The sequence below is a fragment of the Cinclus cinclus genome, chromosome 11 (assembly GCF_963662255.1).
Source record: "Cinclus cinclus chromosome 11, bCinCin1.1, whole genome shotgun sequence".
NCBI lineage: Eukaryota > Metazoa > Chordata > Aves > Passeriformes > Cinclidae > Cinclus > Cinclus cinclus.
In genome coordinates this window covers 21268014-21295108 of record NC_085056.1, presented here as the reverse complement: position 1 = coordinate 21295108, position 27095 = coordinate 21268014, and the positions used below count along the sequence as shown (strand labels likewise).

Below are 27095 nucleotides of genomic sequence, written 5' to 3'. Positions count from 1 at the left end.
GGCCTGATCACCTGACAATGACTTTGGGAAGTCAGGAGTACAGGTCCTAGGTTTTATCAGCTACTAATGGTACGTGAAAATGAAATTAGTTTTAAATGGACACCTGCCACAGCTGCTCTGCCATGAAAAGCCAGTATAGGTGAGTACACTGGGCCTTCACTGATCTCAGTGAAACTGCTTAGCCTGTGTATAGCCTGAGCCTGAAATTGCTTTGGGGCCTAGCAATGAGTTTGGCCTGCACAGGAAATCTTCATTGTTCTGCAACCAGATTACATGATCTGCTCTGCAGAGCATCTTCTTCCTGAATTGAAGCATCCTGTACTTGTGCTGCATCATGGTGGTGTAAATGGACAGACCAAGTTACCTAGATAAGCTCTGCCTGCCCACCAAGATTCAAGCCATCTGATTTTGGGTTCTAAAAGGGTTTGCTGACATGTGCAGTTCCTTTCTCTTTTTGTTTTTGTTTAGTGTGCTCTGTTACTTGGAACCAAGACATCAGCTGGGAGTTGTCTCTTTCAGAGCTAGTCAGCAGGGACAGAATTTGTGCTGTCTGGAAGGCCTTGAAGGTCTGCACTGGGTCCCCTCAGCTCAAGGGACAGAACCCCACACCTGTGGGGAGCTGAGCAGTCCAAAGCTCAGCGCGGTGCTGGGGAAAAGAGGACACTCCGCTGCTCACATGGAGAGTGTCACAGCCACCAGGACCACATCCTGTCTCAAGTCCAGGCTATTCCCAGCTCTGCAGACACAAGGAGATCTCAGGACAAGGGGACATTGCTGGGTGTTCCCCACGAGGCACCTGGAGATGGGGATGGGAGTCCCTACTCACTTGACAAGACTCTGGCGCATCTTTTTGTCAGGGAACCTGCTGTATGGGGGATGGGATGGGAGCTTTTCCTGCAGCTCCAGAGCAGCCTCCTCTATCAGCATCATCACCGTCTCTATCTGCAGCTCAGTGTTTGGCTGAGGAAAGGGAGGACAGTGCCTGGTTAGCAAAAGTCTTTCCCACGGTTTGCATCTGAGAAAGGATCCCACCCTGCTCCTGTGGACAGGGGGTGAGAGGTCCTCCTTCAAACCCTGCTCTTGTGGACAGGGGGTGAGGGGTCCTCCTGTCTGGCTGCTCAGTGTCGGTGACACCTCCTGCTCTCTTAGCCAGGACCTCATCTCCACAGCAGTTAACTCCAGCATCTTCACCTGCCCAGCCCCTGTTAGCAAAGTTTGCCTCATCTGGCCAGGCAGACAAACCAGGAACCTTCCAGAGCTCCAGAGACTTGCCTGCCCCCAGCCAGTACCAAGGCAGCTTGGACAAAAGCCGTATTGAAAGGGAACTGGGACCAAGCTCATCTTGGAGGTGAGCACCACCAGCACAGTCCCAGGGCACAGTCAAGCAGCTGCTGTTCAGGTCTGTAAATCTAGCAGGGCTTGGGTTGGGACCAACAAACTCCCCAGCAATGACCTGCATCTCCTTCAAAGCACCATCAACTCCATCCCTTGAGCATGGCCTTCAGGATCTCTCCCTGGGGTAGCCAGGAATCTGGTGCAACCCCAGAAGAGAGCATGAGCAGAGTGGAAGCCCTAGGGGCAATGCTGTGGTGACACATGCTTGTAAGTGGGCAGGGAGGTCCCAGGTGCCATCAGGGCTCTGGTGGGCTGTAAGGGGCTCGGGTGCCATGGAGAGGGTGGCATGTGCCAAACGGGGCTGCAGCTGCTCTTACTACAGTGCCAAAGCCAGGTGCGTGGGGCTTCAGGTTCTGAGTCTTCAGGGTCTGAGTCTTTGGAGTCTGAAACTTGAAGGTCTTAGTCTTCGGACTCTGAGTCTTCTGAACAACTGATTGATTCCTCTGACTGTATTGTTGCAGGGGTTTTATGAGCTTCTCATATTTTTCATTTCCTGAAGGAAGAAAACGTCCACAAAGTGAAGTGTGAGCAATGTGCCAATCCCATTTAAGCTGGGAAGTCCCCACCTGTCAACACTGGTTTCTTCCAGAAAGAAATCCCTCCAGCCATCTATGGAAGGTGGATGCTGCTGTTCCTCTCTGAATCCTCATTGTATTTGCTCCCACCCATCAAGTTTGTCCATCCCCACAGAGGAGCATCTCATTGCCTGCAATGTCACGCAAATCCAACCCTGTCAGAAGCCCTGCCATCCTCTCTTACAGCTTTCCCAAGCCTTTCAGTCTAACCATCATCCTTCAGGACCCTGCCAGATGTGCAGGCAAGCTCTGCAGGATGGCTTCTGGGACAAAGCCCACGCGGGATCCTCTGCTCAAGACTCATGAAGCAGTCAGAGGGCTTGAGTTGGTCTTGGAGTCCTGTAACCCTCAGGCTTGGTGGAGCTGTGCATGAGCTACCCTATGTGCGTATGGTAGGAAACAAAACCAGAGGGACCCTTCCTAGGGGCAGACAGGCAGTGCCCACCTTTGATGTTCCAGGGCAGGTTCACACTGATCACAGGAAAGAATGCTTCTCCTTTCAGGCAGATATTTTCCGGGTCCAGGACACCCACTTTAAGCTGGAAAGTCCTGCTGAAGGCTCCTGGTACTCCTGGCATGTAAGAGAATTTCAGCACTTGCTTCTCACCAGGTGCAACGGAACCCTGCAGGGATGGGAGAGGAGGGAGGGAATGCATCAGAGTGTTTGATGGGGGGATGGCTCAGGGTGCAGACAGGCTGAGAAGACAGGTCCTCATCTGGAAGAAACCATCAGACCACATCACCTTCGTGATAAACGTATTACAGTCTTGGCTTTGGCGATTGTTAAAATAAATACTATGTGTTTCATAATGTTGACTTTTGTAAAAGAAGTTTCGCTAAAGTTTAGAGTTCTTTCAATGTGAATGTTATCTTGCATTGCAATACCAATGTTGGGGAAGAGTTGATGCAACATTAACATTTAACCAGTGGAGGAATGGAAACCTGTTGAATGTGCTGAAGAGTGACAAATGACCAGGACTAGGACAACTGCACGTGCTCCAAAAAGGTGGGACGGAGGAGGAACTATGTTAAAATATTTCAATACATATAACCATTTGTAAATACGTATGAGGCTGATGCAATACCCCGGGTATATAAGGGGTCTTGATGTGTGGTGTAGTGTGCCTCTGGCTGCAGCTACGCACCCAAGCCAAGCACCCAGTGCTGTTACTTTTGGTTTAATGACTTTGTCCCCTGTTGTCTCTTACTTAATTTTCTTTAAATTTTAACTGAGGAGTGGGCTTCACTTCTCACACCTTCTACATCCCTTGTGCCCCGAAGATCGAGCCTCCAGTCCTGGGGTGCAGTGTGTTTTCCCAAGGGCTCATAAGGCTGCAGCCTCAGCACAGCCTGATATGAGCACAGCTCTGCTGCCAATGGGGTTTGTCCTTCGCCAGCAAGAGCCCGCCTCAACAAAAAAAAAAGGCTCTTTTGCTGCTGCTGTGGAAGAGAAATCCCTGCGCTCAGCAGGGCCAGCAGCTCCTCTCATCCCTTGTAGGAGACAGGCATGAAGAAATGGGAACGCCATCGGCTTCCTCCTCCCGCTGCAAGGAGGGACAAAGGCAGGAGTGCTGCTTCGGCTGGGAGACATCCAGGCAGGACTGAGAAGCTTGGACAGTGGTGGGATGCTGCTAATTTTTCTCCTTGCTCTTCCAGCCCTGCTGCTCCCTAGCTCCCTCACTGCCCCACAAAGCCGCTGCACAGCAGCAGAGCTGCAGGAGGCAGGGAGCAGCAAGCCTAGGAAGGGATATGGAAGTGCTGCTTAGCACTGGCAGCAGGGAGGCAGGGCCAAGGGCTATGTCCTGTGTGATCGCACAGCCTGGCTAAGGTGATCCTCAGCAATGCTCCAGTGCCAGCACAGCCTGAGATCTCAGCTGTCAGAGTCCCAGAGTGACTGTGAGGAAGCAGTTAAATTTTAATTTATGCCTCAATATGTAAAGAATAAAACCCCAAAGCCACAAACTCTTAAGGTGTCAGTTTACCTTTGAATATCAAGTGTTAATAAGCTCTTAATTAAAGTGCTAGTTTGCTGTTGAATGTTCAATGTGAAAAATCTAACACTTACCTTTAAAGTCTTTGTTTGCTATTGAATGTTAATGTTTAAATTCTAAAACTTACCTTTTGTTGTCATTGTTAAGTGTTAATATCCCTTGATAAGTTAAGAGGTGTTCTGCTGATCCTGTGTTTGTCTTCCTTCCCATCACCCACCCCATACCTGTACCCCCTTCTGTCGGGTATCACTTCCGCTGCTCCCAAGAGATTGTGTGCCCAAGCCTATATGCAAATTAGAGACATCCAGCATCTTATAGACCAAAAGACCCCCAAAGACAATGAGGAAGCGTAAAACTAAAGACTGAAAATAACAATCCTGAGCCGGCAAAACAATAAAGAACATCAAATCATCAGCCAGAGCTGGTTTCCATCTCGTCACATAACCTTAATAGCATCTGGCCAGAATAACAGCCCTAGACCACAAGCCAACAGGTGTATTCCTAGGGACTCTCCTGAGGATGGAAGCCCCAGCTCCGCCAAGAGACAAAGCTGTGCATTCTCGCCCTCAGCGTTGTCCAGAAGGAGCAGCAGCAGTGGTGTGCGTGACCCCTTGGGCTCCCCACCCAGAGCTGACCTTTAATAAAGGCCTTTAAAAAGGAGCTGGTCTCCTGGCCTTTTCAAACACAATATATGTTAAAAATCCACTTTCTGATACGGGGTGAAAAATTACTATGGGGGCTGTACATGTGCCGGGACCCTTAACACCCCCCACGTGGAAAGGAAGTTGCGAAGAGAAAATGCATGCAGGCTCCACCTCTGGGGGGCTGCGAGCAGACTCCAAAGCCCAGGAGAATTTTGCCTGTCTGAACAATAGTCTTCCTAAAAGGGCTGAATTACGGGAGGAATCTTCCCATATGAAAGCAGTCAACGCTGCCAGTTTTTCCCTGCCGTTTTTGGCTTTTTGTTGGGCTGGGAACAGCTGGAGGGTCCGGCTCCCGGCAGAGCCACTCCCCGCTCACCGCGGCACCCTGGTGCTCGGCTGTTTGCCCGCGGGCCAGCCGCGCCTGCTGCCGGCTGCGGGTGGTGGCCAGCACTGCGGCAGGCGTGCCCGCTCGGGGCGGCTGGCCGCACACAGCTCCATCTGCCGAGCGGCACACGGACAGAGCGCCCCAGGGTTACAGCAGCACCGCTCTGTGCCTGCCAACTGTTACTTTGCGTTTCTCACTTTCTCTCTCCGCTGTTTTATCCCCTTCTGGTTGGGACAACACCCTTTCTTCATCAAGAAACAGTTTTCTGATGTAATACTTGCTTTGTTCTCACTATGTTTTCATCTGAGAAATCTAGCAAGTAGAATTGTTCTCTATTCCCCTTACAGCAGCACAAGACAATAACTGTGAAGGGCAACCAGCCTGCTACTGGCACTGTACCACTTCAGCTCTGGAGAGGCAGAAGCAGGCAAGGAGAAACGCCCCTCCAGGCTGGGGTGAGAAGTGCCTCCCTCCCAGAGGCCTTTGCAGGCACATGTTAATATCTTGAGTTCTATTGGTTTGTACAGTTGTTCCACCCCTGTTCACCTTGGATGTACCCTTTCTGGAACGTTCTTCCTTTCCTTGATGCCCCTTGGCTATAGTTTGCCCTATTGCTCCATCCCTGTTACCCTATTGGTTCCCCTGGTTGGCTGCCCCTCCTCTGCACTGCTTTTCCCTGTCCCTGTTGGACCTTGATCCTCAGACTGGCCTCTTTTGTCCCATATTTAACCCTGTGCCCTCAACCCAGTTTTGTCTTTGTCCCTGGATTCCCTTCAAGACCCAATAAACCTTCCCTCGGATTTCCATAGAAAGACCTGCCCTTTGCCTGTTTTGTCAGCAACTTTTTGTTTTTAGCAAGTGTGCTCCGGGCTCCAAAAGCACAGCTCGTTCTCAGAGGAACCCAGTGAAGTGCATCACTTCAGGAGACCAACAGACTTGTGCCTCCTCCCACTGGTGTGTGCCCTGTGACAGCAGAGCCACCCACCAGCCAAGGCCATGAGGGAGTCTGTCAGGAGAGCACTTGCTTCTCTGCACCCAGCAGAAACAGCAGAAATTACTTACAGCCCTCTCTCTCTAACAGCTGGGTTTGGGATTTTCCTCTCTGATTTTTTTCCCCCTTCCCCCTCTTCTTTTTCCCTTTAACACTCTCCTGGGCCACCAGACACAGGGCTGGGGTCAGTCACTTGTGGTACTTACAGTGGGGGGGATGACCAGAAACACGCCAGGCAGATGTTGCTCTGCAGTGCTAGGATTTAGCACCCAGTTGAATTCAGTGTTGCCAGTGTTCGCCAGGGTGACTGTGCTGTGACAAATTTCATTAAATATCTGGAGAGAAGGCATAGGAGTGGGAAGTTACAGACCCAGGCCTGCTGCTGGGAATCTCCTTCCTCTCTCCTGGGGCTGACAGCAGACACATAATGGGAGCAGGGACCACGGAGGAGATAAAGGCACTTGGGAACCGAAGGAACCCCCAGGCACAGGGCACCTGCAGGACCAGGAAGCTCTGGTAGCACACAGAGGTGTGGTAAACAACCATGTGAGGGCCAGTAATAAAGGAACCAGGGGACCCAGGCCCTCTGCACTGTGAGGGTTCACCAACAGCCAGGAGAAACAGAAACAGCACTGAGGCATCCCAGAAGAAAAGGCACCTGTATGCAAGTATTGGCAAGCAACATACATGCAACAAGGGAGTCACACAGGGCAAAACAGACAGGGCCAGCAGCTGGAAATATCTGTGGGCTTTCAACTGAAAAACAGTGAATGTGGGAGTTATTCTGGGACAGTCTCTCCAACTAGAGCAACTGGAAGCCCAACTTGTTCCCTTGATTATTGTGTGGATTAAGCAAGACCTTTAGACAAGAGCATGTCCTTGGGAGATCAGGCTTTAGGAGTGGATCAGCAAAGGGATGTCTCAAGACATGCCCCTCCGAGCATCCCCCCTGGGGCCCTGCCTGCCCCAGGAAGCAGTGTCAGGTACCCTGAAAAAGAGGCATTCCCAGCCTTTTGGAGAGGGTTAGAGATGGCCATTTCAAACCAGCTTGGATGCCAGATGTGTCCCTCAAAGGTTGCAATTCCAAGCCCCAGAGCCAACAAAGGGGCTGGGAAGGGGGAGGAGCCCTGGACTGAGGTGGGCAGGAACCCATCGGCCGTGGTTCAAAGGCAAGGAGCTGTGCCAGGGCACACGTGTGGTACCTGAAAGCCGCAGTTGATCTCCTGGAGGCTCAGGGCGTAGCTGATGCATGAGGCCTCCCCAGTCAGCTCCACCTCGTAGGTGGGGCCTCCCTCCACGTGGCACAGCGCCGTGACACTGGCGATGGTGTTGAAGTGGCCAAAGAACTTGAAGGAAACCTTCTGTCTCTCTCCTGGCTGCAGCACACCTGACTGCGGCAGGACACTGAAAACCTGGAGGACAGGAACGATTGAGATGTTCAGTGTGGAAATGGATGCAGAAGAGCACCTTGGAGCAAACTGCAGCTGTAGCTGGAGGTGCCTATTCCTCAAGCACAGCCAGAATCATCCTGATCTCATCCTGTGTCCATGCCACTGACCAGTGGAGAGACCACAGGGAAGATCTTTTCCCATACTCACAGATCAATGCATTAATTGTACATTCAAGTGAACTGGGATGTCTCCTGGCAGTAGAAATTCTCTCTGATGCACATCTTGCCTTTAAAAAGCATTTCTTACTGCTTTTAGAAAAGGAGGAGACTCAGAGTGAGAGCTCTTGGAGCTCGGGGATCTCAGTGAAGGACTCCAGCTCAGCTCCTCTGACTCCTGAGGCTTTTCCCCTCACTCTCTGATTTATATGCTGCATTCTCAAGGTGCTACAGCAAAAGGTCCTGCAAAAATGTCCTATGGACCACCTGATGAGCTCCAGGGGGAACAATGCCCTCCATAGGTGCTGCACAGTGTCCTTGGGCAGCCCTATGACATGTCCTGCACGGCCTCTCCAACAACCAGTTGCTTCAGCAGCGCTTTGTGATGGGTCTAGAGGGATGTGAGGCCCCTCTGTGGGCAATGCTGAGGGCTGCCAACGGGACTGGGAGTTACAGCTCTGCTTGCCACACTGAAAATGTGGAAGTGAGACAGATTCCCTCCTACATTCTCCACTTTGAGGGGAGTGTGCAGTACGTCCGTGGATAACCTGAATCCCCCCCCCAAGCCTAGTGGGATGTAATACTTTTCACAAGTATATGGCAGCACCTGAAAAACAAGCCATTTTCTATGCTAGGAGGAAGAGACAGCCACTTTGCAAAGTCTCAGTTTATAAGACAGCTTCAGGGCCACCACTGCAATACCAGCTCTCGGGTAAAAGCAGAGACCTGGAAACAGGTGGTCTGGCTGGGTTGGGAAGAGGGTACATGGAGATCAGCACTCATCACAGCTTGCTCTGGGAAGGAAGCTGGAGGTCTTACCATCATAATGCAGATAAAAGCCTCATCTTACCTTTGTGAAGAAAACATGGCCACAAAGTCCCACACTCCGCACAGGTCTGTAGGATCTCAGCAGGCTTCTCCAAAGAAAACTCCTATTTCTCCCTCCCACACACCCCATGTCCAGCCACTGGCCCTGATGCCCAGCCCAGTCTTGGGGCACAGGACAGTAGGGCAGCAAAAAGGGAGGACAGCAGGAGCATGACTTGGTGGTGGTAAGCTGGGGAGGCAACACAAGCAGTAGGTGTACAAGAAAATCTACCTCTGCTCCTGAAGACTGGGCAGGATCCCACGATTCTCTGAGGGCTGTGCCTGAGTCCTCCCCATTTCTAATCTTGAAGCGTCTCCTTTGAGGTGCCGAGTAATCCAAGCAGGTTCTCTTCTCCTTTGGTGGTTGGGGTTTGAACTTAGGTGGGTAATGCTCATGCCTGGAAAATAATGTAACTATGAACAGGGACCTGCCATGGGAGGAAGGGACACCTGCACGAATAGCTCCTGGTCAGGATGCAGCTGCTGGGTGGGTGCTGGTGCGTTGAACTGAGAAAGGCTTTGATCCAGCCCTTCTCAATCCAGGCTGGAGCAGCTCTGTTCTAAAGACAGCCCAGGGATGATACTGATAGCAGTGGTGCAGGCAGCTGCAACTGCTTGCATTGAGGAACTCCAGAGGATGGGGATTAACACCTTGTGGGGATGCAAAAAGCACAGTGGGAGAGGAAAAGACAGAGAAGGCAAGCCAAGAAGGTGAGATCTGAGGCACCAAGGGGCACACCTGGCCAGTGATGAGCCAGCACAGCCCCCCCAGTGCCCAATGCCAGAAATTCTGCAGCTCTACCAGGTATTTATCAGGGATGTTTCTCTGACACTCTTGGGGGGGTTGGATGATATTTTCCAACACTCCCAGGTGACTCAGGTCACATTCCCCATTTTAAATTGAAGCAGGTGCTCAGGGTAACTCTGCTTGTGTTTCTAATGCCACGTCAGAGACACAGTTGAGCCATGCCTGCCTGTCACCCTGCTGAGCTGCAAGTGCTCCCCACACAGTCAAACACAACCTGGATGTTCCATTCCCAGACCGGCATTCAGTGCCTATAATGACCTGCTCCCCAAAGAAGCCCTGTCTTTAGCTTTGTAGCTTGTTATCTAAAGCTGGGTTTTATTTCTGGATGAGGGGCTCTCTCATCATGACCCCAAGAGATCCCTCATCATTTTTTCTACTGTCTTTAGTTTAAATAAATGGTTTGAGGCAACTTCCCAGGACGATGGTGCCCGGACAATGATATTTTTCACTCTAAAGTGGAAACTCTCTGGGAGGAAGGGATAGGAGATGATATGATGAATAAGTCCTGCTGTTAAGCAGTACAGTCCCCATAAGGGACATGTTGCAGTGGTGAAAAGTCAAAATTAGTAACAAGTGTCACAAAAAAAGGGAGTGAAGAATCCAAGGTGTCCACTGAAAGCGGAGCCCTGTGAAAGAAATCGACCTGGCACTAAAGGAGTTGTCTCAGAAAAGAAGGAAAGGGAAGGTAACAAGATGTTCAGCATCAGCCCAGGCTCTAAGTAGCTCTTTCTCTGGTGTTGGGACTTTCTGGGCATCCTCCAGCACAATGCAAGGGAGGAAGATAAGGAGCAGAGAGGAGCTCCTGCAAAGAGAACCCATCCCAAAGCAGAGGGGTCAAAAGGGCCTCCCAGAAGCACTGTGGGAGCTGGGACTAGGGGCCCTTCATCAAGGTGGACATTGCCTCAGGCCACGGAGGTCTGAGAAAGCAGCTTTCAGCCCAGCTTTAGCTTTCCTTCCCAAGGGAAACCATTAGGGGTTTGCCCTGGGAAGCACAAAATAGGTGGAAAACCAATTCCCTGAGCATCCAGATTGACCACGGCTGGTAAGTGCTACTTGCACAAGGAAAAATCAGAAGCAGTCTGTCAGATCCTAGGCAAACAGCTTTGTTCTTTGCAAGGTAGAAAGGGGACGCCAGGAAGAAGAGCTTCAAGGAGAGAGCAAAGGTGCACATACCTCAGCCTGTTCACCTGGCCGTCTGAATGGAATGACCAGTGGTACTGGACAGGCAGTGGGCTGCAGTTGGTTATCTCCAGAGAACGCACTTCTTCAGTGCCAGCCAGGATGCAGCCAAACTCCAGGATGCTGCGCTGGATTTGGAGATTGGGGAAGTGGACTTCTCCTCGAAGGGTGATGCACTCCACATAAGGATGGCCATTGACCATGTTTATCTTCAGAACCTTCTCTTCCTTCCAGCTATGAAAATCCAGTTTATAAGATGGGTCAAATGCAATGTAGAGATGACAGGTCTGTCCTACATCCACTGTCACAGGCTGCAAGGAGATGAACAGTAATTAATCACCCGAGTGATGACGTCCCAAGGTCTCACAGCTGAAACAGTAAATGCTTGAAATGTGATTCCCAGCATGGGCTTCTTGGTTCATCATGCATTTCTTTACAGCAACACTGTGACTGCAGCCACAGCAGTCTAGTCCAGGATTCCCTCAGGCCCATGTTTCTGTGCTCAGCAGCAAGACAAGGGGGTGGCTGCTGGAGAGCTGGGATGCTTTCCAGGAGACACCTTTACTGCATGGCTGGCCCAGACCTAGTTGCCTGCTCCTTCTCCTTGTGCCTTAAAGCCAGGATGGACCTTCTCAATTCAGATAAGATTTTGATTCCTTCAGCAGCTCTGCTGATGCAGCTCAGGCCAATCCACTGCTGACACTACAGAATAAACTTCTTGACTCAAGGCTCTCCCAACAGAAAGGCACCACCACATCCCTCCTCTTCAGACCCCACTGGAGGAGTCCAGGGCTGCTCACCTGGCCATCCGGGAGGGGCTGCTGGTCCGCATCGCAGAGCAGAAACGGCTGCTCCAAGTCCAGCATAAGGTCGAGTGGCAGCAAGCAGGTGTTCTTTAAAGCCAAAGGCTTGTACTGCAGAGTCAGGACATCATCACTGGGTTTCTATGGAAACGGGAGACAAGGAAAAAGAAGCCTCAGCTAGCCACAGACCTCCTTCTGCTTCTGCTGCATCTCACAATTTTCAGCCCCAGAAGTGCATACATCCCTATTTACCCTTTCTATTTGTTTCTACCCTTCCAGGACATTTGTCTTTAAAGCAGATGCTTTTCATGTTTAGAACCACAGCATTCCCTGGGGGACAGGGAAACACTCCCACACATGGATGAGGGAATAGCCCCCTGAGAGGAGGCAATTGCTTAAACAAGATCTAAATCACAAAAGTCAATCCAGACCATTTGTCTCCAGTTTTGTCTCTCTGTTGGGCAGAACAGCAGTAGATGGTCATCACTCACATACAGACATTTCTTACAACCTTAATGGCTCTAGCAGCCTCATCAAAGCAGTTCATCTGCAAAATGTGTCCTGCAGCCCCTGCTACAGGGACACAGTGTCTGGTCTCAAAGCTATGAGCAGCCTAGGCTCCTCCTTCCTCTCTATCCATAGTGATGGGCTTCCTGCACGGTTTGCAGAAACCAGAGGGTTTGGGAAACTAGTTCTGCATGTACTGATATCAGGCAGGTGCTGTGCCATGGCATGCAATGAATCAGTTTGTGTGTGTGGCATCAAGCAGAAGCCAGGCAGAATCAGGGAGAGCTGAAAAGCTTCTAGTTACACCTGAACTGCCTGTTCCAGGGATTCTGTACTTCAGTGGAAGCCTAGGAATTGGAAGAGAGGCCTGAAACTACAGACACCAAAGAAAGAAACATCTTCTCTTTTTCAGACAACTGGTAGGAGAGGAAAAGATAATACTGGAGTTGGGATCCAGAGACTAAAGGACACCTGCTCTGCCTCAGTGTTATCATCACTGCAGCTGCAGGATGTCTGGGGGTCCTTTGAAGCAGGTGAGGCTCAGGGAAATGCACAGAGCTATACCATATAGCTATATCATAAAGCATCCATGCCAACAGCAGAGAAGGCAAAGAGACACAGGAGATGATGGGTTTTTCCTTGTCAGCCTGAGGAATTCACAGGAATCTCCATTTTTCCCAGCTTCCCGACAGCATCGGGGTACAGACATCCCTGTGCCTTGGAGGATCCTGAAAAACCTCCCTTTACAGTGAGCAGAGACTGGCATTTCTCTGGAAGTGCCCACGATCCCCCCCTGGCAGTGCAGCTGTAACTGCAGCTGTAACTGCAGCTTTACACTGGGGAAGTTAAATACCACTCTCATCTCCAAAAGCATCTTCACTCACTTCACAAAGTGCCTCAGGAAGGGTAAAGAGGAGCTTTAACACAAGCACACAGCCCCCTTAGCCATGCTGTTAAATGTCAGGATGCAGTCTAGAAACTTACCTTCTCCACCCAGAAAGAGAATTGTCTGGCTGATATTTCTATGGAGGGATCAATAAACTTGCAGGTAATGGTTGTTTCTATTATCTTCTCTGTCCTGCTGGCTGTCCCAGTGACAGCTTCACACATCACATAATCCTGCACCTCCTGCATGCAAGGGTCTCTTGTCACTGCTGGGTGGTGGCAGAGCATCCAGACAATGCCCTGCCCTGGCTCAGCACCCACCACCCACCACAGGCCCTATTGTTGCCTTAGAGTTATGGCCACTGTGCCTTTTTCTTCCTGTGAGGCAGCTTCTTTATTCTCCACTCAATTGTCCCTAACAGTGCACCCAAAAACCACAAAAGGCACCTGGGAGATAATCCCTCCCTTTACACGGCTTATGTTTTACTCTAATTTTACCCCAGATAAAGCGCTTGGCACTTTTTAAATTCACTTTCTTTTTGGGCTCCTAGGCTAAATGATCTCTCTGCCCTTCTTTGCTGACTAAGCAGGCAACACTGTTTGCCTCAAAAGAGCAACATTTCCATCCGCCCCTACTTTGGGATCAGCCCTGGGTTTTTGTAGCTGTGGAATCACAAGAAAGCCTTAGCTGGTCTGACGGTGGCCAGCAAGGAAAGCAACTGGTGCTGCCACAGGAACGTGTGGCCTTAAACCAGTTTCTTGAAGGCCCCTGCTCATCTCCCCAGGCGAGTGTCAAGGAATGTGGAACAAGCCCAGGGGAGGGCATCTGATGGCTCTCCAGGCTCAGCCCTTGGTGGGGACCTCACCTGCTCGATGGGGGAGAAGCCTCGCAGCACCATGTCCACAGACTCGCCCGGCTGCAGCTCCATCGACAGTGGCTCCAGCCCAAACACGGGGCTGGTGCCTTTGGGGCTCTGGCAATCATCTTCGGCCAGGGGGCTACTGAGGGCTGGGATGCTCTGGCCCTTCTTCTTAGGGGGGCTGTGACATTCCACACTCCAGAAGAGCCGATGGAAATGGTGGCCCCTGTTTGTTACTTTGAACTGACAAATACAGGGAACGAGCCTAGAATAGAGGCCAGGATGGAAAACAGTATGGGAGTAGCTATTTCCTTGGTCAACAGAGTGCTCCCAGTGAGCAGTCTGAGGTGTTAATAGCTTGGAGACTGTCTGCATTTCCAACTCTTAATGTGGATCAGAAACAGTGTCTGATAAGGTGCCCTTCAGGCCCTGGTTTTTCCTCCAAAATGCTTGTTCTGGGGTGATTCATACTGTGACTGTATCTTGTATTAATCTAGGCCCCAAACCGTTACTGAATCTTTGAGATCCTGCACTTGGGGACCTTTTGTGTGGGGGGGTACCATTGCAGGCATTTTTAAAAGCCAGCTCAGAGACACTTTCTGAATGATCCCAGCAAGCTGGTAAAAATGATCTGCCTGCTCCAGGACCGGAAACCAGGGCAGCAGGGACTCTCCTCCAGGTTCATAGCACCTTTGGGTTGCACTGGTAGCCATTTGTAGAAACTTTTGCACTGGTATCCATTTTGCAATTAGAAGCTGTTTTAAAGTGAACTTTGCAAACTCTGCTGGCAGCGAAAAACCAAGCGAGGTCCTGGGCAGAGGAGGGCAGCAGCAGAGCCCACGAACAGCACGAGGAAGCGGCAGCAGCGGTGCTGTGGACCCCACACAAACCAGCAAGTTTCCATCTGCCTCTGGAACTGCTCTGAGGGCTCCTGCCCTCCGGCTGGGCGTTATCACCCTCCTGTCTCTTTGTTCCCAGGGCCCCTGCTTGCCTGAGAGGCACCATTTTGGAAGGGAAGGCTGTGATGCCATCTTCCCTTGGTCCCTCAGCCACACGGAGGGACCGCCTCATCTGGGCACCATTTCAGAACCTTTTGTTCTGGGGAGCCTGTGAGAGCATTACTTGGTCAAGTCAGGACAATGTATGAGAACTAAAGACAATTCACTGGCCATTTAGCAACTGGTTTCCCTTTCAGTGGCTTTTGAGGGTATCTAACAACATTCAACTGGCCATCCCATGTTTCTAAAGGAGTCTCTGCCTTTGGGGAAGGTGTCAGGGCTTTGTAAATTGAAGAAGATCTTTTCTGAAGAACTACAGCAAAACTGCTCCTTGTTGAGACAGGAGGAGAGGTGGCAGTGGAGAGATCTCCTACCTGAACTGGTGTCCCAAGCTGAGCTCTGGGACGAATGGTTTGTCCATGACAATTGTGGTGCCGGTGCCCACAGCCAGCACCATGAAGGTGGTCCAAAGGCTGTTCCCAGTGAAAAGCTGAATAGTGTCAGCAAAAATCCCAGTGTCATCCAAGGTTGCTGTGATGGTCACAGGAACCTCACCCGTAGCAGGGATCACTCCTTCTTTGGGTTCGATGACATAGCAGTGGGCTTTGCAGGCCTGTAAGAAAAGCATATTACGCATTTAGGATGGAAATGACACACCCTGGTGTTTTGGGGGATATAAGAAAAGGAAAGACTAAAGAGGGGAGGATAAAAAATCATAAAGGCTTAATTTCCCTAAATTTAAGCTATAGTACCAGGAAACAGCAGAGCTTATACAACCTGTATTTCCCCCTCCTTTAACAGACTCTCCTAATGAACCCAGTTTTCCCGACCGACGGGACACTCCTCCACAGGAGAGTGTTCCTTCCCCAGTCTTTCTCTGCACTATGTGCCAAGGAAAGCTGCTTTGTCTCTTGTGGCTTCTTACAAAGGCTCGAGGCCAGAGGAAGCCAGGACTGTTCAAATCCCACTCCAGAAACCACAGAGCTGGGGGATACTGCTGAGAGCCTGAAGAATAACTCTGTAAAACCAGTTCAGCAAAACCCCAACACCAAACTGTTCTTTCCCAAAGGGCCATCAGTGCTTCTCAACATCCCCTGAAGGACTGAAGCCCTCACTTCCCACTGATCATCAGCTGTAGAGAGGTGCCCCAGTGCCCTCTGCTTTGGAAAAGTCACCTCTGAATGGTTACAGCAGGGCAGAAAAGCAGGAAGCAAAAAGGAAACTGGATAACATGCGCCGTGTGGACATGGCCCACTCTTCCCACCACTCTTCTCTTCATCTGCTTTCTCATGGACTTCATGGATTGGGCAAGAGAGTGGGAAGCTGCCCCAGGCAGGGAGGAAAGGCCTTGCAGCAGCACAGCTGCATGGACACAGCTCTGCAGGTCCGGCCCTGGTACGAGCTTGTGAAACCCATCCTTGACACGCCAGGCCCACCCAGCCAAGGTGCATTGCTCCCTGCACAGGCTGAAAGCAGAATTTCATTGTGGAGCTAGAGAAAGCTGTCCTGGAAAAATCCCTCACTTTAAGGTTATCCCCAAACAGCTGGAAAAGCAGCAAGAGGAAAGTTCACGGCCCTCCTCCTTGGCGCAGGAGGCTGAGCCTGGACTCTCCCACACAGCCTGATGCTTTATCCACAGACTCAAACAAGTCCGTAGTATCAGGTTTTAACCAGCTCCACAAGTTCAACACACCCAACGTGAAGAAGAACAAATCTCAAGCTGCTCACAGATCACCCCCTCCATCAGTCATCCCCCCAGTCCCAGCCCCAGCCTACAAGCCCTCCACTGGCTGCACCAGCCCTGCTCCCCCTGCCTGGGGAGTAGCCCCAGCTCCTTCTGCCCAATGCAACCTCCACATATTGAGGAGCTGCCTTTCTCTGCAGCTGGTCCCCAAAGATGCTCTTCAGCGGCACATGTTGCGGTGTGTTTTTTCTTTAATGGTTTGCCCCTGTTCCCCCCTCTATTGCTGGTCTAGTCCAAGTTGTACCCTCCTACCCAGTTGTCAATCTTCCCTAAGACCTCCCCTTTGTTACAGAATGTTCTCTGTCCCTCCTCCTCCTGAATTGTCAATCCCACATTGTACCTGCCCCTTGCTGTGGAATGTTCTTTGCCCTTCCCCCTGCCAAGCTGTCAATCCCTCCTTGTGCCAAGCCCCTGCTTTGGAAATCCCCTTGGGCAAGCCCCTAAGCTTTGAAGCTCCATGGGTTTGTTTGAATTGCTCCCTCCCCCTGTGTTTCCTCATTGGTTAAAGCATTGTAAACCCTGCCTTGTGCTCCTCCCCAATCTTCCCCCTATTGCTTGAGGATTGTACCCTCCCCTAGAACCTCCCCTGTATAAAAGTTCCTGCACACTCAGTGTCTGTGTCTATTGTGCCTGGGCCTTCCTTGGAATGGGCTGACTTGGGTTCCACAGGGAAGATCCCTGTCTTCTCTTTGCCTCTGTCCTCCACGCTTCCACGTATCTGTGTGCTGTAGAGAGCAAGCCCTGCCCTCCTGCTACCCAGCCCAGCGTTGGTCGGGGAGCAGCCACTCTGGGCATGGGCTCGGGAGCTGGCTGAGCAGCTCTGGCACCGTGTCAGGCACAGAGACCATAGGATGTGGGGGTGCACAACCCCCAGACATGTCTTTGTGTGGACAGCCCAACTGGCTCGACCCACAGGAGCTGTGAAAATTGCCTCCCCGCAAGCAGTCTGAGGACAGACCTTGTAGCCTGCCCTCCTCTATTAACAGCAGTTTGGCACAAAGCAAATGGATAGATGGAACCCCTAGGGAAATGTAGGGAAACCATTACGGCGATCCATGCGCTCCGGGGAGCAAAGGACCACAGGTTTCTCTTGATCTCAGAGCTCCAAAACTGTGACACACCCAGCTAAAGGCCTTCCGTAAAATTAAGGGAGAACTTGTCAACACAACCCAGACTAATTTGTGCTCCAGCATCTCTGCCCCTGATTTCACTGAGGGGTGCCCCAGCTAAAACCTCCAGAACCAGGTTTCTCTTGCCTCGCTCAGATGGAATATTGGAGTATCTTGCCTCCTCTCACACAGGGCGATCTAGCTTGCATCTACAAACCAAGTAATGGCTGCTACTGACCAGTCAATTTCCCTGGAAAACAGCCCCACAGATACTTACTATCTCTGCCCTGAAGTCTGTAGGGACAAGACGTTTGTTGAAGAGGGTAAAAGTTTGTGAATTAGGCTGTAGTGCTGGGATCATGCCAAACTCTATCAGCCTTGGACTCGGGTAGATGTCTGCCAGCTGTCCAGTGCTCTGTAATTCTTGTCTCTGTTCCAGGAAGCAAGCAAGAAAGATTTTTTGAAAAACCAAAACAAACCTCAACAGGGAAACCTAGAAAAGTTTAAGCAGCTCAACACTGCCTATGTTACTTTCTTTAGGGACAGCTAGCACTGTCCAGTTGAAATGCTGGGCTTTTGGAAAAGAAAACAAAGTTACACATTCACCTCCAAATTCAAAAGGATCAAGGTAAAGACAAACTTTCGAAGTACAAATTATTGGCCCCAAGGGTAAAGCTTTGGAAGAAATGTCAGGTTAAGACCAGGCAGACAGTTGAACAACTAGTTATTGTGGTGGGGAGAGACTCAGCTTAAAAGGTAAGCAGCCTGAGAGTTGAAACAACTGTTTTGTCCAACTTCAGGTTCACTGGCACAGCCTGCACTGCCAGTCCTTCCTGGTGACTGATTTCTGTGCAGGGCCACAGTGGCCCAGGTTCAGATGATTGGTGCCATCCAGGGAATTTGGCATCCTCATTTGCATAGGTTTTAATGGAAGTTGAAATCCTTGCAACAACTCTTCAAATGTCACATTTCCTTTCTTTCAGAGAAAGCTCAAGGTTCCCAGAAGTCTTCTGACATCTTCTTTTGTGCTCAGAGAGATGACAAGACATTTTATAACAGATGTTTCCAAAGTTACTAGCATTTTAAAGGTTAATTAACTAGAATTATCCTCGATTCCAGCTTAGATGAGCCACTTTCTGTGTCAGACACTGAGATTACCACCTATAAGGCATGAGCTGTTTATGCCACCAATCTCTCCTGTCCTCCAAAGCAGCCTGTGCCTGGTTTCCCCAGAAGAATCCCCATACCCTTTGCAGCCTGCCAGGACAAGTTGCACAAAGGCACACATCTCCCCTTGCACTCACCCGTGGGTTTCTCTCATCCCCAAACACGCTGATAAGAACACTGGTGCGATGCTTGCCCAATGTTTGGACTTCGATTGTAACTGGAATCTCTGCAATGCTGTGAGGCTGGACAATCCCACAGGGTTTGGGGCTGGAGTAGAACACAGGAGTGTCCTCCTTGCGTTTCTAGAAGGGACAGAATCAAATGCAATTTAGGAGGGACCTCTCAAGAAATGTCAAACTCCTTAACATTCACCACAATGCCAACTTACACACATTTTTAAAAATCCCCAGGGCAAAGATAAAAGGCAGAAGCAAGATGCAAGAATTGTAGGCTTAGCATCCTCAGGGTGGTCCTGCAAGGAGGCTGCCAACACAGGCATGGGTGTCTGTGGGTGCAGCAGCTTTTCACAGCCCTCTAAGGTGCCCCACAAGAAAAGACCCTGAAGACTAAAACATAAACTGTTTCCTCAGGAGATTACACTGCATCCTAAAATTTACATTCAGGTAGGATCCTGTTCTCAGCAACTCTTTAAGACTGAATAGAAACCAGCATGGACCTACCCAAACCCTTTTCCCCTGTAGTAATCTCCTCAGTAATATTTGCAAGAAGGAGGTGCATGTGATACCAAACCTGGGGAATAAGCCCGTAGCAGCCAGGAAGGTCGGTGTTATTCACAACGAGGAACTTCCTCTCGTAGGGCACCTTGAGGCGGCACTCGTCGTACAGCAGGACGTGAGGGTACACTCGCAGCTCAGGAACGAGACATCTGGGCAATGAGATGACCCCAGGGGAATCAGAGATACTGAGAGGATGGGGAACGTTTACCCTCGAAGATTGTGAAATGGAGCATAACACGTTTGTCACTGTCAAATAGACGTTTAACAGCCCGACACTGATAAATTGCCTTCAATGTCTTCCCACTCAAACATGTCCTGTCAAGGAGGGGCAAATCCTGAGAGGCAGCACCCAGAGACTGCCAAGTGCCCCAAGCAGAGCACAGCTGTCTCACAGCTGCCTCAGCCCCTCCTTTACCCAAGAAGGCTTACAAGGACTCCTGTAACAGTTCCAGTGATCCATGAGCTCTGGGGGAGCCTTCCCAACAAGGAGCAGTGCTCACCAAGGCTCAAGGAACACACGACTCTAGTGTCTCAATAAAAATGATTCCCTTCTCTCCCTTGGCACTGTTGCCCTGCCTGAGAACTCAACAATTTGCCCTAACCTTGGAGGGCATGAGACACCACCTGTCCTGCAGAGTGGGTGATCACCCCTTCCCAGTTCCTACATCTCCCTCAGTCCTTCAGTCCACAGGTCTATGCCTGTTTCCAGTTGCACGTGCTTAAAAAAAATGCAGCCCAGGCACTGACTGGATGGCTCTACCTGGGAGAGGGAACAGCACCAGGGAACTGCATGTCTCTTGTCATTAAACTGACGCCTGTGGCAGCATAGCAGGATGGAATGCTGCTGCAGCAAGAACAACTTTTGGTTTTAGTCTGAGAACATTAACGCTCAAAATGGGAAGCAGAGGCAAGGAGAAAAACAAGAGCTGGCCTGTCACTTCAAGGGCTGTTTCCCCCTTGTAAGATCCTGCCCTCACCACTCTTGCTGTGAGCCACTTCCCCACGGTCACGTGCCCTCATTAACAGAAGCAGGCCCTGACTCTCAGCAAGCTGCTTGGTGTGTCCCAAACCAGTGCAGGTTGGTTACAACCCAGCACAACCTCTTGCAGGAAGGAGCAGAGGAGTCCCCCGGGAAATTTCTTCCACTTCAGGCACCAAAAACCAGGCCAATAAATCACATCATTCCTGGTCCCTTTAGAAAAAGGCCCAGGACCATGCTGGGCTGTGAGCAGGGGTGCTTTTCAGCACAGGCTGCTTTCCAAGCACTGCTGTTCTCTCATCCGGCTGGGCAGAACATGAGGTCATTAAACAACACGTCTCCTTGGCAGCTCCAGCCAGAAAATCCAGGTCAAGGCAGCGTGCTGGGGGAGGCCAGGGAAGTGCTGGTACCTGGCCATGATGGTCACTGATGCCACTCCATTGCCAATACCCTCCAGGTCCACCAGCATTCTCCGGCAGAAATCCATCACGGTGTTGGAACACAGGGTCACCTGGTGGGAGAGGAGAGGAGAGGAGAGGAGAGGAGAGGAGAGGAGAGGAGAGGAGAGGAGAGGAGAGGAGAGGAGAGGAGAGGAGAGGGCAGTAAATTCCTCCTTACAAAAGCTCGTTACCCACGTGTGATATCCTCCAGTTCTTGTTTCATGCTAAGGAAAGGGTGGATTTTGCCTTAATTCTTCTGCTGCTCCATGTGTGGAGCACAGTCTCTGAAAGTCACCAAAGCCTCCTGGCAATACCAGATGTGTTAAACACACCTTGCTATCAGGGTATAGGTCAAATAAATTAAAACATTAGACAAAAGCTCTACACACCACTGTATTCAAATTAAGGGGCCAATTTTTCATCTGACTACAATGACATAAATGCAGAGGAAATCTGCTGACTTGCACAGAATCAGATTTACAGCAGGAAGTTGAGGGCAAAGTGTGGCTCAGCAGGTGCTGGGCAGTTCATAGCTGCAGAGTTTTTTGTCTTCCACTGGTGATCCCTGCCATAAACACGAATCATTTTGCTTCCCAGGAGAGGAGAAATGAGACCAAGCAGAAAAGCAAACTGCTTCATACAATGACATCTCTCTAACAGCTGCCCTCTCTCCTCATCCTTCCTCTGCCCATTTGCAATCAAAGAAATCACTCTCAAGAACACAAGAATGGTTCAGTACTTGACCATCTGGTATGTGATCTCGGTGTAGGATTTTGGAAACAAAACAGTGCTCCTTCAGGAGCGTCCAGATTAACCCAGCTAACAGAGGCCTCACGCCAGTGCAGATCTCACTCACACAATGCTCAAAGTTGGCAGCAGAGCTAAAGCCCTCCCACACAGCAGTGAAGCTTCAGCTGGACTCCCCCCATACCTTGATATCCTGGTGTCCCTGGGGAGCAATGGTCCCTTGGCTGGGATTCATTGTAAACTCCCTTGGCTCCACATAAAAATGAATTCCCTGCCTCCAGGATGGGTCACTCTGCTTTTGTATTTGATCAAAGCTACTAACAGCAGGCTGAGTGCCATCGTCAGACATGCGGAGCTTAAACCTCTGGGACACTGGGAAGGCATTAGTGAGGCGACAGGTCATGGTGTAGGGAAAGCCTAGGAAAAGGACACAAAATTCCATTTAGGCACCAATTATGTCATGACTCCTGCTGTGAATATCCTGGTAGGATGAAAGTGTGATTGGAGTTCAGCTCTTTATTGTCTGAACTACAGCTCACCGAGAAGCTGCATGAGAAATTAATTGTCATTTAGTTCTCTTTGACGCTGATTCCAGACTGTAGCCTTGAAAACGCCCACTCTGAGCCCTGCTGAGTATTGCAAGCTTCTCTCCTTCTGATGGGGAGGAGCTCCCTCACCTGCCCCAAACCAGCACCAGTTATTTCCCACTGATGAGTGTGCACCCACACCAAGCATTTACTCTGAAAATCCAAGCTGTCGAATTCCCTGATAATCTGCCAAAACTCCCACCATGTTCAAGGTACATAAACAGTGAGTTGTCATTGAGAGAAGCTACATCAAAGAAAGCGAGGATGGAATCAGGAACTGGAATATGATGCAAAGCACCCTAATGCAGTTTCTCTCTGCAGGATCCTTAAGGCATCTCTTGGTTTGGGCCAAACACACTGAGCACGTGACAGCTCAGAGCCCACTCAGCTGGAGGCAAACCCGAGCCTTGCTTTGAGATTAGCAATTAATAACATGTCCCACCTCACCCAAAAAACCCGGACATCACACCCGTGCTGCTCCCTGTGATTGCTGCCTGCAAGTGTTTACCCCGCTTTAGCTCTGAGATTTGCTTTCCCTGCTGGAAAGCCAGAGATACAGCCACACATGGTGTGGCGTGGAGACCCAGGGGCCTGCCAGGGAGATACCAATCTCCATGCCCTGGAAGGAAAGACAAGGAGACGTCTAAAGGGCATTTAACCCAGGGTGACAAAAAGGGATTCTCCCCACAGTTCTTTGCTCCTCTATGTTAATGTACCCCAGTTATGTCATCCCTAATGTCCTCCCCAGTTCTGCAAAGTTCTCCTTTCCTTCTTTACCCATTGGCCCAAATTTTCCACAGCGTTCCACCCCCATTTCCTTGTTGGTTGTTGCCCTTTGCCCCACCTTTGTATCGCCCCTGTGCTCTCAGCCCCTTGGACCCTCATGTTCTACTCTGCCCCGTCTTGCCTTGTACTTAAGCCTCGACCCTCCTTTTTTCTGGCTCTTCTGCTCCTGGACCCCTTTGGTGTGTGGCTACAATAAACCTCCATCAGAACTCCATACAGAAGATCCCTCTCGTCTTTTCTCTGTGGGCTCCTTTCTGCTCCTTGCGGCCGTGTGGACTTAGTGTGTGTTTGTGTGCCTGCCTGACCGCCTTCTACTAAAGGCACTTTTCAGGAAGGTAGCGGCACTTCACCCTCTAGTGCACGCTGCTACGGTGAGGATGTCCTGCAGAGCCCGGACACCAGCCACAACCTGCTCTGCAGTGGACGTCTGGCTTGCCTGGCCAGCTCGGTGGGGAGGAGACTTCTCTCCAGGCCTGCTCACCAAGAGTCATTTGAACACAGATGGGGGGGAAAAAACAACTGCGGGCACAGCCCAGGGCTTCTCTGTGCACATCAACAGTGATCAGTGCCAGCTCCAGCAGTGACTCCAGCAGGGAGACAAGAGAGGCCACAAGAAGGACAAACACAGATTTCAAAACCTCCAATGAGACTGAGGTCACCACATGCAGACAGCAATCAACAGTTAAAAAGAAGCAAAACTATAATAGCTGCCTTCAGCTGAAGAGACCTCAGGAATGAAATTGGATTAAGCAGGATGAATCTGCTATTACAGAACCATAGATCTACCTGTTGCCTTTCTTGCTTCATTGATTCAAAAGGCAACTTAACAAGTGCCTCAGAGGTGATGAAGTGTGGGGAAGCAGCAGCTCAGGAAAGGCAATTAGTTTTCTTAAAAAGTTCATGTACTTCATTGTTATGGGTTTAGGCTTTGTAGTGAATTTTCCCCTTGGTCTGGGAAGGGGGATAGGGGTTTGGGGGGTTTTGGCTGTGGGGGGGTGGGTCTTTCTGTTCAGGGTTTTTTGTGAGTTGTGGCATGATGCCATGGGCGGTTTTGAAGTGGGACCTGAGGTTTTGCAGGGAGTGGACCTTTCCTTCCTTCCACTCGGGGATGGGGAAGCTCGGCCGTGTGGTGCTGTGGGAGGTTGAGTGCTTGTCCCCAGCACTTCACTAGGCTGCAGCTCAGCACCATCATCAAACTCGCCTGCCTTCCCTGCTTCTGCCTGCTGCTGTTTGGCACTGCCGAGATCCCCTGCTGCCCGTGAGTTTGCACAATTCCTTCCTTCTTCCCTTCCTTCCTTCCCTGCCAGCTGGGAGGGGATCACTGCCCTGCCAGATCCCACAGTTCCTCCTGCCTGTGATCGTAACTACACCAAAGGGGAAAAACAGTACTTGGCTGGTTGGAAACTTCTGCTACTGCCTTGTTGTTTGTGCTGTTCTGCTATATTCTAGTAAAGAACTGTCATTCCTTTTCCCATAGTTTTGCCTGGAACCCCTGGAATTCCACAGGTACAATAATTTGGAGGGAGGGGGTCATCTTCCCATTCAGCAAGACTTCCTCCTTTCTTGGCAGACATCTGTCTTTTAAACCAGGACAGAGCCATCAGAAAATACTGCCTTTCTATTCCCTGGTACTATTTGATCTCACAATGGCAAAATGCTACCTGAGGCACCAGCAGCCCTGGAGTTCACACCCTGAAGAGGCTGCTGCAGTGGTAGAACATGAGTGACGGATGCCTTCACGTTCAAGCGTTCCACTTTGGAATGCACAGATCCCTCATGCTGTGTCTAAGCCCAGGGAACACTCACCAAAGGAAACGTCACCGAAGTTGAGCTCATCGACGTTGAAGTATACAGTCAGTTCACAGACATTTCCCCTGCGATGAGGAGGAAATGGCTTGGTTAAAGGCAATTGCAAAGTGTCTGGCTGTAGTGGCTTGGGGGCAGAAAACCTAGTCGGGTGCACTGTGGGTTTCGGATCAACACACCACCATGTGCTCAGCACAGTGTCATGTGGACAGGAGGCAGCTAAAGCCCAAGTGGCTAGCAGCCACAGCCACGGATGGGGCTTTGGGCACAGGGCAGGTAGGAAAAGCCCCCAAGTTGCTGGTGGTCCCATGAAGGACCCTGAACACACACCCAGACATGGCTCTGTGCCTCAGTTTCCCCATCTGTAAGATGACGGACATAAAGGTGTCCCCACAAACTTCTGTAACCAGCCTTTCCAGCCACAGGTTCCCTGCTTGGCTGCTTCTTAGCTGTAACTGGTGTTCCCATGCAGGAACTTTCTCAGCAGGTTTTAACCCACACAATCATTAACAGAGTTTTGAGACATGGAGTCAAGGGAGCCTCAAGAATTCTCTGGAAACAGCAGCAACAATTCTACCCAGTCAACAGATGAATCCTAGAGGAAAGCACGGAGGCTCAGGAGCCAGCCACTGGGGCTGTGCCGCTTCAGCTCTGGAGGGGCAGGAGCAGGCAGGGAGAAACACCCCTCCAGGCTGGGGTGAGAAGTACCTCCCTCCCATTGGCCTTTGCAGGCACATGGTGATGTCTGAAGTTCTCTTGGCTTGTAGAGTTGTTCCACCCCTGTCCAGCCCCTGTTCACCTCATTGCTATTCCTCCTAGAATGTTCTCCCTTCTCCTGATCGCTATTGCTCCTGATATGCCCATATTGCTCCAGCCCTGTTACCCTGTTGGTTCCCCTGGTTGGCTGCCCCTCCTCTGCACTGCTTTTCCCTGTCCCTATAGGAGCTTGATCCTCAGGACGCGCCTCTTTCGTCCCATAGTTAACCCTTTGCTCTCAACCCAGTTTTGTCTTTGTCCCTGGACTACCTTCAAGACCCAATAAAACTTTCCTCGGATTTCCATACAAAGACCTGCCCTTCGCCTGTTTTGTCAGCAACTATTTGTTTTTAGCAAGTGTGCTCGGGGCTCCAAAAAGCACAGCTCGTTCTCAGAGGAGCCCAGTGAAGTGCATCGCTTCAGGAAAGGATCAGCTTGTCACAAGTGCACCAGCTGGCACAGCCAACAGCTACTGCACTTCATCCGTTCAGGACGTGGATGTCCTGAATCTACCACACCACCTCAGCTGTGCTTGAACTCAGCAGACAGGCCCCAACATCCACTGAAATCAGCACTTGAAGCTGCACAACACTCACGAGTTTATTTCATGGCTGATGCCAATCAATGCCCACTTGGCCTTTGGTTAAAAATCCAGGACCAGTGAACTGTGCCTTCTGTTGTGTTCACGGGACTGCCACTGGCTCTGCTCTACACACCTCAACAGGGCACACCTGCCCTTGCTCAAGGAGAAAGCTGCTTATGCAATAACATCCTGTGACCAGTTTGGGGCAGGGACAGAGGAGAATCAGTCATTTGATGGTGGAAGGCTCCCTCTTAATTTCCAAAATAAAAAAGCAGTACTTTTCATCCAAAGACAAAGCCAGCATAATTGTTTCTCTACTATGAGAAGATCTACTCACTACTTTTCTCTTGCTAAGTGATCACTTGCTTGTCCTTTTTTATCCATCTCCCTTATCTCATTGGTATAATGGACTGCAGATTGTTTTTGTTTCTTTGCTGCCTTGATCCAGGGCCTCCCAACAGCAACAGCCCAGCTCCAAAGCTCCAGTGCAGCCAGCATCAGCTTTCCTGCTTACACTACATCATCCTTCCAGCACATGGCTCGGGCTAGCAGGGACAAGCCTTCATGCTGCTGTGGTCCTGAGGACTGAGCTCGGCCTCCCCTGTTATCACCCCTTCTCCCTTCTACTGGACCAGGATTATCTCTTGCAATGGCACCAGCCCACGGGATCAGCCCTTTCCTGGCTGTGGAAAGGAGGTACCAGAGCACTCTCTGCACAGGAGTTGGGAGCACAGATTGTCCCCCACAGCATGGCCATGAGAGGTGAGGTGAGGCTGCTGCTGCCCATTTGGGATGGATTATTCACAGAAGTTTTTAAAATCACTGCTGCTGGTGCAGAATCACCCAGGCTGGCCCATCTCCAAAGCCCTGGGAGCCTTGCTGGGTGTTCAGGTGGGACATCCCAGAGCAGCTACTGCCCAAAGCTGATCCCTCCCACTGCCTGCTATGGCCCAAGGCAGAGGGAGATCCCTGCAGGAAGGTGTCATTCCAGCTCTCAGGTAGCACACAGGGCAGCAGGCACCTCCCCCCTAAGGCAATGCCACAATCAGAGGAGAGATGAGGACCTCAGGCAGCACTTTTCTTCTCTTCCTGACCCCAAAATGAGGTCGGTGGGGGATGTCCCAGAGACAGCTACAGATGTGCCCAGCAAGCTCCCAGAG

The 27095-nt window shown here is 50.7% G+C and overlaps 1 protein-coding gene across 1 annotated transcript in view; it reads right to left on the bottom strand.

Moving 5' to 3' along the window:
* Positions 1-27095, bottom strand: part of LOC134048157 (hydrocephalus-inducing protein homolog) — a 74944-nt gene that overhangs the window by 27264 nt on the left and 20585 nt on the right. The window contains exons 13-30 of the mRNA XM_062499757.1: positions 24597-24664; positions 21740-21834; positions 20641-20741; positions 19265-19400; positions 18652-18816; positions 17625-17777; positions 14869-15107; positions 13503-13761; positions 13241-13299; positions 12736-12829; positions 11242-11385; positions 10436-10752; positions 8687-8882; positions 7184-7393; positions 6188-6316; positions 2416-2593; positions 1713-1888; positions 827-960 (exon numbers count right to left, since the gene is read on the bottom strand). Of these exons, the coding sequence (XP_062355741.1) occupies positions 827-960; positions 1713-1888; positions 2416-2593; positions 6188-6316; positions 7184-7393; positions 8687-8882; positions 10436-10752; positions 11242-11385; positions 12736-12829; positions 13241-13299; positions 13503-13761; positions 14869-15107; positions 17625-17777; positions 18652-18816; positions 19265-19400; positions 20641-20741; positions 21740-21834; positions 24597-24664 (2853 nt within the window). The remainder of the gene's footprint in view (positions 1-826; positions 961-1712; positions 1889-2415; positions 2594-6187; positions 6317-7183; positions 7394-8686; positions 8883-10435; positions 10753-11241; positions 11386-12735; positions 12830-13240; positions 13300-13502; positions 13762-14868; positions 15108-17624; positions 17778-18651; positions 18817-19264; positions 19401-20640; positions 20742-21739; positions 21835-24596; positions 24665-27095) is intronic.